Genomic DNA, 13,588 nt, shown 5'->3' with positions numbered 1-13,588 from the left:
ATGAATATCAATAATGTGGTCATTTTTATTAATTTCCTGTTTACAAAAGGTTTTAATTTTTCGAAAAACTAAGGATTTTCTTATCCCAGGCATAGATAACCTTAGCCGTATTTGGCACCACTTTTTAGAATAATGGATCCTCAATGCTCTTCAACTTTGTACTTGTTTGGCTTTATAATATTTTGATATGGGCGTCACTGATGAGTCTTATGTAGACGAAACGCGCGTCTGGTGTACTAAATTATAATCCTGGTACCTTTGATAACTATTGCCATTCTGTATGGAATATTAGGTAAAAAGATTTAAATACAAGGCTTTTGCTCTTCACATAAATTTGTTTACCTCTAATTATGACTTAAAATTAATAATGGCAACAGTAGTATACCACTGTTCGAAAGTCATAAATCGATTTAGAGAAAAACCTGAAAACTTAGAAACTAAAACCGAGGGAACACATCAAAATTTTTATGTACATTTTATGGTCAACGTCATGAATTGATTGACCGATACGATATACAAGTATCTGTAGGTCAACTCACAAGCGACATTTTTCACAGGATTAATTCTTAAGATATGAGAAAAGTTGTCATCTATAGAAATCTTTGAGGTAATAGCACACCTGTGATAGTACAATAGGTGTAATGACAACTTGCACTAACCAACCTCGCCACAATAGATAACCAATGCCAAAGACTTGTGCATATGATGTGTTGCTACTTGAGAATGTGGATATGCTAATTTGGAAAATTTACTAATAAGGGAGAAGGAATAAATTAAGCATCACTATTACCTAACAATATATGTTTCAGGTACAATTCTGTATAAAATTTTATTTGAATTTTGGGGGTAAAGGTCCTGAAACTTTTTGTCTTGTCATATGTTTAATTTCAATTTAGCTTGATCAATGAATTATAGCATTGACCAAAGCACTTCATCCATATATCGGAAACATTAATTTAAAACAAAAATTTAATTAATTTGATTTATGTCTTCTCTTTGAGAATGTTGTCTCCGATTTGAGACATAGGGATATTATTCCAGCTGCTGTGATTTGTTAGGAGATTAAACACTTGACAGAAACCTTTAGGTACGAAGTTTCTGTCAAACATTATCCGTGTTATTGGCTTATTTTTCGGGTTCAATGACAGTATAAACAATACAAGTATAGTATTTTCTTTTCACTGATTATTTTTACATTTTTTGAGTCATGAATCAACTTTTGTTGCTATATATTATCATTGTATTAAATAGTCTGAAGACTAACAGAAAAATTAAAACCGACGAAAAGCCGTGAAAATTGATAAAAAAATTTAAACATAGAAAACAAACTTATGACTGTGAAATACGAACTCAAACAAACGCAGGTGCTCTGGAAGGGTAGCAGATCCGATTCCACATTTAGCACTTGTAATGTTTAACATGGTGATGAACAAGTAGGAAATAAAAAAGAGAAAACCTTTGGTTACGGCATTATCGGTTGAGATTTTGTTGGTTTTATGTAACACAGACATTCCATAACGGTCAACCAACTCCGAGATGGCGCCAGTATATCTTTCGAAGGGATGACATAAAATTTGCATATGAATACCCCGCTGGAATGCTGCTACAGAAAATTGTAAAATTCACAATTGGAAAGCTGAAATCCTCCCTTTTGTTAATTTTTCGCTAGATCTAAGTCATTACTATAATGGGACAAACTAAAACTAGTTTTGGTATCTCTTATTTTAATTTCGAATGAGTACACCCAAAGTATGTATGTGCGTGTTGCAGTGTTTACATGACATTCGTCTTTGTTATGGTTTAGTGGTCGATGTTAAGTTTCATAGTAAAGGCCAAATAAAAAAGTATATATGGTTCCAGTTACATCTGAAAAAAAGTTGGGGTAGGTAGGTAGGGAACTTTTTTTTTATGCCCCACCTACGATAGTAGAGGGGCATTATGTTTTCTGGTCTGTGCCTCCGTTCGTCCGTCCGTCCGCCGTCCGGTTAAAGTTTTTGGTCAACTTGAAACTTAATACACATGTTCCCCATGATATGTTCTAATTTTAATTCCAAATTAAAGTTTGACCCCAATTTCACGGTCCACTGAACATAGAAAATGATAGTGGGAGTGGGGCATCCGTGTACTATGGACACATTCTTGTTATTTTATGTTGGTTTTTTTTACATTGAGTCTATGGGAGCAACATTCTGACTTTAACGGTGCTTAATGAAAAATGACAATAAAATGCCGAAAAAGTAGGGACGGTAGGGTAACTGGAACCACACATATATTTTTATTTGGCCTAAGGTTAGTTTCTCAGGTAATAATAAGAAATAAGCCAACTGTAGTTAGTGACGTTAACTTATTGAACAAAGGTTAACATTAACAATTGCAGAGACCGTTTAAGCACACTTCTCATCTTAAAATCAAGAGAACTTTTTTAACACCCAGAAATAATTGAATTATATAATTCATACAATTTGTTACATAAAAAGATAACAAATTTTTAAAATGTTGTCATGAAACTGGCAGAAAAGATGAGAAGATTAGTAAAGGAAGACGAAAGTAAGCTGATTTTGGCGTGTTTTCTGTGTAGTTGCATAGCAGTAAAAATGAAAGAGGAAAACATCTTAGTGTAGTAATCATGATTTAAATCTCTTTTGTCTAAATCTACTATGAGCGTGACGTCATGATTTAGAGGAACTTATAACGTCTATTCTTAAGGACTTCCTAAAAGTATGTATACTTTGTAATCTCATTCTTAAGAGCTTCCATGTAGTATTTATTTATATAATTTCATTCGTAAGAACTTCCGTCTAGAAGGTCAGTTTCTCGGATAATTTGAGTATAAGTCAACTATATTTATATATACATTTTGTATATAAAAGGACGTAATGCTAAGATTCTGCGGTATATTTTTCTTCAAAGATAAAAGTGTACAGTACATTGAAGATAACTGTTTACGATAACTTTAAACCCTTTCTGCAATAGTGTAATTATAATCCGTACGTAGGCGATGTGTTAATGTTTGAACTTTTTTTCCTATTATTAGTCATATAAGTTCAAGAATAAGTGAGAGTGTTATATTGTTCAATACACAAGTTATATCAATATTGGTAATTAGCGATATTAAAGGACTATTCTTGCGCCATACAGCTATCTTAGTTAATAACACACTATATTGTCTAAACTCATATTAACATCTATGTGTCCAATCAAATTGCTTGAATTTCCCCTTTCATAGTATAGTACATAAATGTTTTTGTACTCTAAGTAATTGTATATGAACGACCACAAGCATACGATTGCATAGTGTTGTAACCAAGATATTTTGGCAAAACTTTTAGAAATTTTGGTCGTCAATGCTCTTCAACTTCGTACTTTATTTGACCATTTTAACTCTTTTAGATTCGAGCGTCACTGATGAGTATTTTGTAGACGAAACGCGCGTCGGCGTATATACACAATTAAGTCCTGATATGTATGATGAGTTAATTAAGAATAGGTTCAATGCTTTGGTAAGACGTTCTCGTCAAATTTTTTTTTGAGCAATTTATTCGTTCCGGAAATTCGGGTCTGTCAAGTTTTACCGGGCTTGGTATAAAATATATTCTATACTCTCCCCTAAAAAGAAACTAGTTAAACGTATTATTTTTTTTTTAATTCCACACATGGAAATAAAAATACTGATCTAATTGATGGTCTGAATAGGGTAAACAGAATAGAGAACAGTGTGTCAATACTATTACAGGAAATAGGGGTAAGAAATAAATATAGAGAAAATAGGCCTAAAAGATATAGTATAGAACATAATTGGTGACGAATATAAAGAGTAGTGAAAATTAACACAATGTTAACTGCAGCACCCCTATTTGTGACATGTTTACCTATTATGTCTGTTTGTTTTGTTCACACATCGTGTTAATAAAATATAATTTCATGCGACTTGTCATACAAGTGAGAGGTTTAGCAAGCTATAAAATCAGATTTAATCCATCAGTTTCTACATACATGTATATAAGAGAATGCATGACTGTACCAAGTAAGGAATATGACGGTTGCTATCCATTCGTTTGTATATGAGCTTTTTATTTTGCCATTTGAATGGGGACTTTCCATTTTGCATTTTCTTCGAAGTTAAGTATGTTTGTGATTTTTCTATTGTACCTAAAAAATAATATAAAGAATATAGTTATGAAGGGCCCCATCCAAACCCTCATATATGCTCATTTGGCATATTTTGCAATGCAAGTTCATGCTTCAAAATGATTTATAGTCTTAAACACTATTATAGGATTTCAATACTATATATAATTGAAAAGGTTAAAAGGTATATGATATGAACAGATTAGATCATACACCAGGGGAAAGAAAATTAAGTTTCCCGATCAATATGTTATACAAGTTTTCCTTGAATAGTATGTCAGAAGTTGAAGCTTCTCTGGTTAATCAAAAGAGAGATTATAGTATACATATACAAATAATTATAGTTCTTGATTTTATGTGGGTATTATTACAGAGAACACGGGTTGAATTATAATCTTGCATTAATTGGAAACCATTCTAAACTGAATATTATCAGCACTCTGTTGTAATATTACCTGTCTTATTTGTATAAAATCTTCAGTTTCAAAGAATTATAGTTTGGATATTAAAGTCACTTTGATGTAGGAATTTGAATGAAGTTGTATATTTTAAACCCCGCCTACAGCATTATATGTGATATAATATTTTCTGGTATTCGCGCCCGTAAATCTGTCCGTCCTGTTTTGAGTTGACATTTTGGTTTCAGGCATTAACCATGAAGATGAGCTCACATTAAAAAAGTACATACTTTCATAATGATGTTAACTTTTTAAGATATATGTCAAATCAGGGTATTGACACCAATTTATTGGCCCACCGAAAACATGTTTATATTCAAGCGCTAGCATGATGAACTAAAGATGCATTTCTGTTTATTTATAAATCTGTTTTTCAATTCAAATCGACTCTTGATTAAATAACCTGCATAAGAATTAAATCACACGTCTCCCTATGTCGTTGTTTTCAAAGTTTTCAACCTCTATATTTTAAACTTTCACATCCTGTGGATTCATTTATTTTCGTGGTTACGTATTTTCTTGCATATTTGAATTTGTTGTTTCGCAAACAATTGTATACATTCCTACAGAAAATTTACTTCTTTGAACATTTTAACTCATCGTTTCACTATACACACAAATTAACGAAAAATTGTACTTTAATAAAACGACAGAAATAAAGATTATTTGAAAAGAATATCGTCTACGAGATTGCGACACAAAAACACAAAATACTAGACGGACTTTACTAAAATATTGTATAAAGTACAATTGCTTTCCAATGCCAATAGTTATCAAAGGTATCAGGATTATAATTTAGTATGCCAGACGCGCGTTTCGTCTACATAAGACTCATCAGTGACGCTCATATCAAAATATTTATAAAGCCAAACAAATACAAAGTTGAAGAGCACTGAGGATCCAAAATTACAAAAAGTTGTGCCAAATACATCTAAGGAAATTTAATATGTGTCTGGGATAAGAAAATCCTTAGTTTTTAAAAAATTCAAAGTTTTATAAACAGGAAATTTATATATAAAGAAAAGACCCATATTGATCATATAACTCACTTGGTTTCTTCCAACGGAAGACTGACATTTGAATTGTTAAAAAATTCTTAAATTTTACAACATTCTTTTTTTTTTTTGGGGGGGGGGGGTATTTTACCATTTTGGTGAATGACCATTACGTTAAGTTACATAAAATAACTTAGTACATGCATGTATATTGATAATTTCTTTTTAAGATATATATATATATATATATATATATATATATAAGTACGTCTGAGTCAGTGACAACCCTACAACAGATTATCCATTGGATCGCCATCAATGATGGTGATACATGGCTGTGTACATAATGTATATACAACTCGTCTAAACATCAACCCAACAATGTTAGATCTGTAAATTTGCTTTCGCAAATTTTTGGTTCTTCCCTCGCCGGGATTCGAACCCATGCTACTGTGATATCGTGACACCAAATCGTCTAAACATCAACCCAACAATGTTAGATCTGTAAATTATATATATATACAACTCGTCTAAACATCAACCCAACAATGCTAGATCTGTAAATATGATTTCGCCTCGCCGGGATTCGAACCCATGCTACTGTGATATCGTGACACCAAATCGCCTGCACTGCAGCCGTCCCGCTAGACCACACGACCACCTGAGCTCTCAAAAAAGAGCTTTCGCTGGCCGTGTGTTACCTTTCCTCGTCAGTTTTAATCTAGCGAAATACTACAGTACATGATATATAAGACATGAAGTTGTTATTGATACAGATCAGCTAAATTATCTATAGTAAAGGATCCTACAAATTAATGTAATATACAGTCACAGAAAATAATTATATTTATAAGTACGTCTGAGTCAGTGACAACTCTACAACATATGTATATATATATATATATATACTAAGTTAGGGTATTGACACCAATTTCTCGGTCCACTGAATATGTTTATGTTCAAGTGGTAGAGTGATCTATAGATGCAATTTTGTTTATTTATAAATCGGTTCTTAAATTCAATAGTAAAGAAAACACACGAGACCCATCGTCGTTTCTTAAACTATGCAAGCAGGGGAATCATCTTTGTCTCATAGAAACATTCCCTTTTTTATGATAACTTGTTTTTGCCTCAAACATATCCACTGCTCTATTTAAATGACAAATATTGTAATTGGCTATTATATATAGAAAGTTTTAAATATTTAAAATTTTATCGAAATAGTTGTCTGGTTTTGTCGAAGGAAAACACCATATAATCAATTCTAGTATGTTTAATAGTTCGACAGATGGTCATAAATGTCTGATTTTGTATATTGTCAGTTTACTAGAGCATTACTGTTTGAATAACTTCTGTTTTGAGCGCAAAAAGCTAAGATTGTAATTTATTTTCAAAATGTTGTAAAATTTAAGAATTTTTTAACAATTCATGTGGTATTCAATCCGAAAAAGAAACTACACACATACAAACCGTAACATGTACAAATTTTGTAGTATTTTAACTGTTTAACGTCTTGCATACACCTAATTCCAGATCCGCGAATACCACCTCAACGGTTGTGAAAAAGCAAACTTTCCAAGGGACCCATCAAACATACCAATGATACGGTCGTTCCTACTCTTTTCAGCCAACCCATACTATAATATATGTTTGGTGGCATTCTCATTTTGTTTCAATTTGCATCTGATCAAATTCCCGTATTGTTTATGTTAAATGTCACTACAGAATGTCCAGCCAACCCATACTATAATATATGTTTGTTGGCAGTCTCATTTTGTTTCAATTTTACGTCGTCACTTCAGAATGTCCAGCCAACCCATACTATAATATATGTTTGGTGGCATTCTCATTTTGTTTCAATTGGTATCTGATCAAATTCCCGTATCGTTTATGTTAAATGTCACTTCAGAATGTCCAGCCAGCTTATACTATAATATATGTTTGTTGGCAGTCTCATTTTGTTTCAATTTTACGTCGTCACTTCAGAATGTCCAGCCAACCCATACTATAATATATGTTTGGTGGCATTCTCATTTTGTTTCAATTGGTATCTGATCAAATTCCCGTATCGTTTATGTTAAATGTCACTTCAGAATGGCCAGCCAGCCTATACTATAATATATGTTTGTTGGCAGTCTCATTTTGTTTCAATTTTACGTCGTCACTTCAGAATGTCCAGCCAACCCATACTATAATATATGTTTGGTGGCAGTCTAATTTTGTTTCAATTTGCATCTGATCAAATTCCCGTATCGTTTATGTTAAATGTCACTTCAGAATGTCCAGCCAACCCATACTATAATATATGTTTGATGGCAGTCTAATTTTATTTCAATTTTGCGTCTGATCGAATCCCCGTATCGTTTATGTTTGCTCTCTAGATTTTGCCAATTATTTAGGGACTTTCCTTTTTGAATTTTCCTCGGAGTTTAGTAATTTTGTGATTTTACTTTTATTGTTTCATGTCATTTCAAAATGTTCACCAATTGTTCTCATTAAATGACGGATGTTACATTTGTATATCAAATGATCCATAAACTTTACAATTGTATCAAAATATTCGTCAGCTCTTGACATAGAGCAAATACACATTCTATATAAATATGTATGATATTACGGCCAACCTTGATAAAGGTCGATTCAGTTGATGGACTAGACGCTTGAGTATGTCTGCGGAAGAACATTATGTACTTATTCAGGGAGGTTTTATTTTTTTGTCGGGGTTAGGATGGAAGGTGCTACAACATCGTTGTAAACCTTTTTTATCAAAATGTTCTTTTCTGACACTTCTGGACACTTCTAACATATGCTGAGTTATCCCTAAGTAAAAATGTTTATGTCTTTGTTACTGCTAATCAACCAACATGGCCGTCATTGCTGAAAATAAACATAGGGAGAAAAACATGAGGATTAAATACAAATAAGTCTATATGATCCGAATTGACAATTAAGTTTACCCTACGTACTCTTAAGCACCAGTGTTTTGAGCAGAGATATCTTCAAACATTCCATTTTAATGTTAAAAATTCAGTGGGACATAAAGTAGTCAAGTTGAACGTGGAAACTTATGTGTGTACCAAACCATCAACAAAAAAATAAAATAATACACCAAGAAACAACAACCACTGAATAATAGGCTTATCAATTGGGGACAGTGGCTGTTGTCAGAACTATTGAAAATAACATGAGCAGGTTTGACAAAGGGGAAACTATGTCTAAGTGTGATGTGCAATCTAGGGTACCACCGGAGTAACCATATCTAAGTCTTCAGGTGTGATGTGCGATCTAGTGCGTCTCCGGACTACCCCATTTAAGTCTATATGTGTGTTGTGCAATCTTGTGCGTCACCGGAGTAACCGTATCTAAGTCTCCATGTGTGTTGTGCAATCTTGTGCGTCACCGGAGTAACCATATCTAAGTCTCCATGTGTGTTGTGCAATCTTGTGCGTCACCGGAGTAACCGTATCTAAGTCTCCATGTGTGTTGTGCAATCTTGTGCGTCACCGGAGTAACCGTATCTAAGTCTCCATGTGTGTTGTGCAATCTTGTGCGTCTCCGGACTACCCCATTTAAGTCTCCATGTGTGTTGTGCAATCTTGTGCGTCACCGGAGTAACCATATCTAAGTCTCCATGTGTGTTGTGCAATCTTGTGCGTCACCGGAGTAACCATATCTAAGTCTCCATGTGTGTTGTGCAATCGTGTGCGTCACCGGAGTAACCGTATCTAAGTCTCCATGTGTGTTGTGCAATCTTGTGCGTCACCGGAGTAACCATATCTAAGTCTCCATGTGTGTTGTGCAATCTTGTGCGTCACCGGAGTAACCGTATCTAAGTCTCCATGTGTGTTGTGCAATCTTGTGCGTCACCGGAGTAACCGTATCTAAGTCTCCATGTGTGTTGTGCAATCTTGTTCGTCACCGGAGTAACCGTATCTAAGTCTCCATGTGTGTTGTGCAATCTTGTTCGTCACCGGAGTAACCGTATCTAAGTCTCCAGGTGTGATGTGCGATCTAGTGCGTCTCCGGACTACCCCATTTAAGTCTCCATGTGTGTTGTGCAATCTTGTGCGTCACCGGAGTAACCGTATCTAAGTCTCCATGTGTGATGTGCAATCTTGTTCGTCACCGGAGTAACCGTATCTAAGTCTCCATGTGTGATGTGCAATCTTGTGCGTCTCCGGACTACCCCATTTAAGTCTCCATGTGTGTTGTGCAATCTTGTGCGTCACCGGAGTAACCATATCTAAGTCTCCATGTGTGTTGTGCAATCTTGTGCGTCACCGGAGTAACCATATCTAAGTCTCCATGTGTGTTGTGCAATCTTGTGCGTCACCGGAGTAACCGTATCTAAGTCTCCATGTGTGTTGTGCAATCTTGTGCGTCACCGGAGTAACCGTATCTAAGTCTCCATGTGTGATGTGCAATCTTGTGCGTCTCCGGACTACCCCATTTAAGTCTCCATGTGTGTTGTGCAATCTTGTGCGTCACCGGAGTAACCATATCTAAGTCTCCATGTGTGTTGTGCAATCTTGTGCGTCACCGGAGTAACCATATCTAAGTCTCCATGTGTGTTGTGCAATCTTGTGCGTCACCGGAGTAACCGTATCTAAGTCTCCATGTGTGTTGTGCAATCTTGTGCGTCACCGGAGTAACCGTATCTAAGTCTCCATGTGTGTTGTGCAATCTTGTGCGTCACCGGAGTAACCATATCTAAGTCTCCATGTGTGTTGTGCAATCTTGTTCGTCACCGGAGTAACCGTATCTAAGTCTCCATGTGTGTTGTGCAATCTTGTTCGTCACCGGAGTAACCATATCTAAGTCTCCATGTGTGTTGTGCAATCTTGGGCGTCACCGGAGTAACCGTATCTAAGTCTCCATGTGTGTTGTGCAATCTTGTGCGTCACCGGAGTAACCATATCTAAGTCTCCATGTGTGTTGTGCAATCTTGTGCGTCACCGGAGTAACCGTATCTAAGTCTCCATGTGTGTTGTGCAATCTTGTGCGTCACCGGAGTAACCGTATCTAAGTCTCCATGTGTGTTGTGCAATCTTGTGCGTCACCGGGGTAACCATATCTAAGTCTCCAAGTGTGATGTTCAATCTGTTGAATTACCGGAGTACCCAGGTAGTGTAATGGTCAAATCCGTCATCGTTTCAAAGAATTTATAACAGTCTATATTGGACATTGATTCATTTGATCTTCATGCCTTTCGTGACTAATTACTATTATTATATGTAAAATTGATGTCTTGTTTTTAATAATGAAAATTTTCATCACAAAAATTTTCGATTCCGTTTGTAAACAAATGTTAAAATTTTCAAAATAATGTTTACCTGTTATAAACGTGACATTTGTCATTTTATGAAATAAATAAATTGGACTGGTGTTTGTTTATTTTGGTTAATAATTAATAAATGTTAATGTAGAAAAACAAATTGGATATTTATTCATGTTGTCTTGCATGCAATATTTTTCACTTTTTTTTTCTCTTAAGGCAATTTACAGTATTATGGGAGGTTAAATGGAAAAAATGGAATGTTGATGTTTTATGGGCTTTTACTATTTTTTATATACAAGTTGTCTCCGTCTTTCTTGGCATATTACTAGTTATATAGTAATACTATACTGGTTTTGTGTATATGCTTGTTATAGAACTGATGCATAATTTCTAAGTCATCATAACAGCGAAAACCTCGTAAAAAGATGAAATCAGAAATGCGGGTGAATTTTTGTTGAAAATACACACGGAAAAGTGAACTAACTCGACTAACTAAATTGTAATTGGAAAAAAGGAAAAAGAAAATGGACAGTAATGATTCACTGTACATTGTGTTTTAAATATCTATAGTGTTTAACGTTCGAATAACTCGTTCGACTATAATCTTGATACACAAGGATTGTCAGTTCTTCGGAACGCTATGCTTCCTCAACCAATAAAATAAACTAACCACCACTAAATAACCAATAGTGTTAAAGATGGCGTTAAAACACAAATCAATCCATTAACCTCAATCGTTTTATCTACATGTATGTCAGCTGATATTGTAAAATGTGTTTTATTTCGACAGGTTTGCTGGAGGCAGTGCCATTACAGTATAGAAGTTCACTACATGGATAACATATGTATACTACCTCGACATTGCAATATATGTATTACAAGTGTATCATCTTATTACATCTTTAGTTTTATATTATTTGTTTCAAAGTGTTATAGTTAATTAGTGACCTTGTGGCTTGTTAATTTCTGATGGATATTTGTTATCTCTTTCCTTTCTTTTTTTTTCTTTTTTTTGGGGAGGGGGAAGGAGAGAGGGTCTTTCATCAAACGACTTTTATCCAAATTTTTTTTTAAATTACTTTTACTATGTATGAAATATTATGTACAACTTTAATGGTCTTCTTTGATTCAACATGGTATTTCCGTTATATAAAAGTTAAAATCTATCATAGATAAGGTAAAATAGACATGGGATAGGTGTTACTTTGACACAAAATTTTACAATATATCAATGAGAATAGCCAGAAGCGGTATGAAGAAGTTCAGATGTACTCTTAAAACACCACTTATAAAGACAAAATAAAGATATAGATTTTAATTTGCGGGAGTTTGCAATAATTTGAGCAACTTACTGGTTGTATTTTACAGTATATTTTGGATGTATAGTAAATAATCTCATCATAGTACCAGGATTAAATTTTGTATTTACACCAGACGCTTGTTTCGTCTACAAAAAACTCATCAGTGACGCTCGAATCCAAAAAAGCTAAAAAGGCCAAATAATGTACGAAGTTGAAGAACATTGAGAACCAAAATTCCTAAAAGTTTTGCCAAATACAGCTAAGATATATTATTTCTGAGGTAAAAAAGCCTTAGTATTTCAAGAATTCAAAAGTTTTGTTATCAATTAATTTCGTGTATCTTTCATTCTTTATTTGTTATGGTTAATTGAATTTTATACATTCATGTCTATCCCTTTTATAGTAATATATGGATATGTATATTATGTGTATATCATAAATAATAAAAGCTACATCATAATACTATTGTGTTTGTTCTATACATTCTGTTGAGATTAGATCATCTAATCTGTTAATCTACAACTTTCTACATAATAAAATGCCTTTACAAAGTCAGGAATCACGTGACAGTTGATTTTCACTCGTGTAATTTGTTTGACCTTTTATATTTTGCCATTTGTTAAGGTACTTTCTGTTTTCAAAATTTCCTTGAAGTTCGGTATATTTGTTAGTTTTTCCTTTTTTTCCTTTTTTTATGTTAGTTTATTTTTTTCTATAAATTCATGATACATCTCCAATCTGTAAAATTTTCTATGCGTTTTCTACATTAGGAAATGTCTGTATCAGGTCGGGGAAATAACATTTGTTTTCCTTTCGTTTGATGTGTTTGAGATTTTGATTTTGTCATTCGGTTTTGAATTTTCCTAGGAGTTCGATACTTGTGTTAATTTCTTTTGAACAATTTCATGATACATCTTAAATCTGTTAAATGACTTTCCTTCTCCGTTGTGTAAGTTTCATATCCTCCAATTGTTAAGATTCGGACCATTTTATCTACTTTTGGATTCCTCTTCAAATTTGTTCATTTAAGATCCGTTTCCCATCTGTTGATTACAGGTGGTGTGTCTCCTATCTGTTATCTGGAGGTCCGTTTCCATCCCTTTATTAGTCCGTCGCCATCCCTTCATTGGTTATATGTACCAAGTGAGGAATATGACAGTTGCTAAATTACAACCATTCGTGTGATGTGTTTGGACTTTTGATTTTGCCGTTTGATTACTGATTTTCCGTTTTGAATTTTCCGTTGAGTTTCGTATTTTCATTATTTTACTTTTCTATGAATTCATGTTACATCTCACATCTATAAATTGACTATCCTTCTTCATTGTGTTAGTTTACTATCTATAATTGGTAAGTTCAGGCTTTTTTTTTTAATTTCTCTTTTTGTTTTAATTTGATCTTTAAGAATGTCTTCCATCTGTCGATTTG

At 33.9% G+C, this 13,588-nt stretch overlaps 1 protein-coding gene across 1 annotated transcript in view; it reads left to right on the top strand.

Annotated features, from left to right (window-relative positions):
* The window catches only part of LOC139515718 (uncharacterized), a 63,772-nt gene extending 51,150 nt beyond the window's left edge, over positions 1-12,622 (top strand). Inside the window, exon 13 of the mRNA XM_071305382.1 lies at positions 11,650-12,622. Coding sequence (XP_071161483.1) covers positions 11,650-11,699 — 50 coding nt within the window. The 3' untranslated portion in view covers positions 11,700-12,622. The remainder of the gene's footprint in view (positions 1-11,649) is intronic.
* Positions 12,623-13,588: the final 966 nt, after the last annotated feature.

Source organism: Mytilus edulis, chromosome 3 (assembly GCF_963676685.1).
Source record: "Mytilus edulis chromosome 3, xbMytEdul2.2, whole genome shotgun sequence".
NCBI lineage: Eukaryota > Metazoa > Mollusca > Bivalvia > Mytilida > Mytilidae > Mytilus > Mytilus edulis.
Note: the sequence above shows the minus strand (reverse complement) of the source record. Positions and strands in the feature narration are given on the sequence as shown.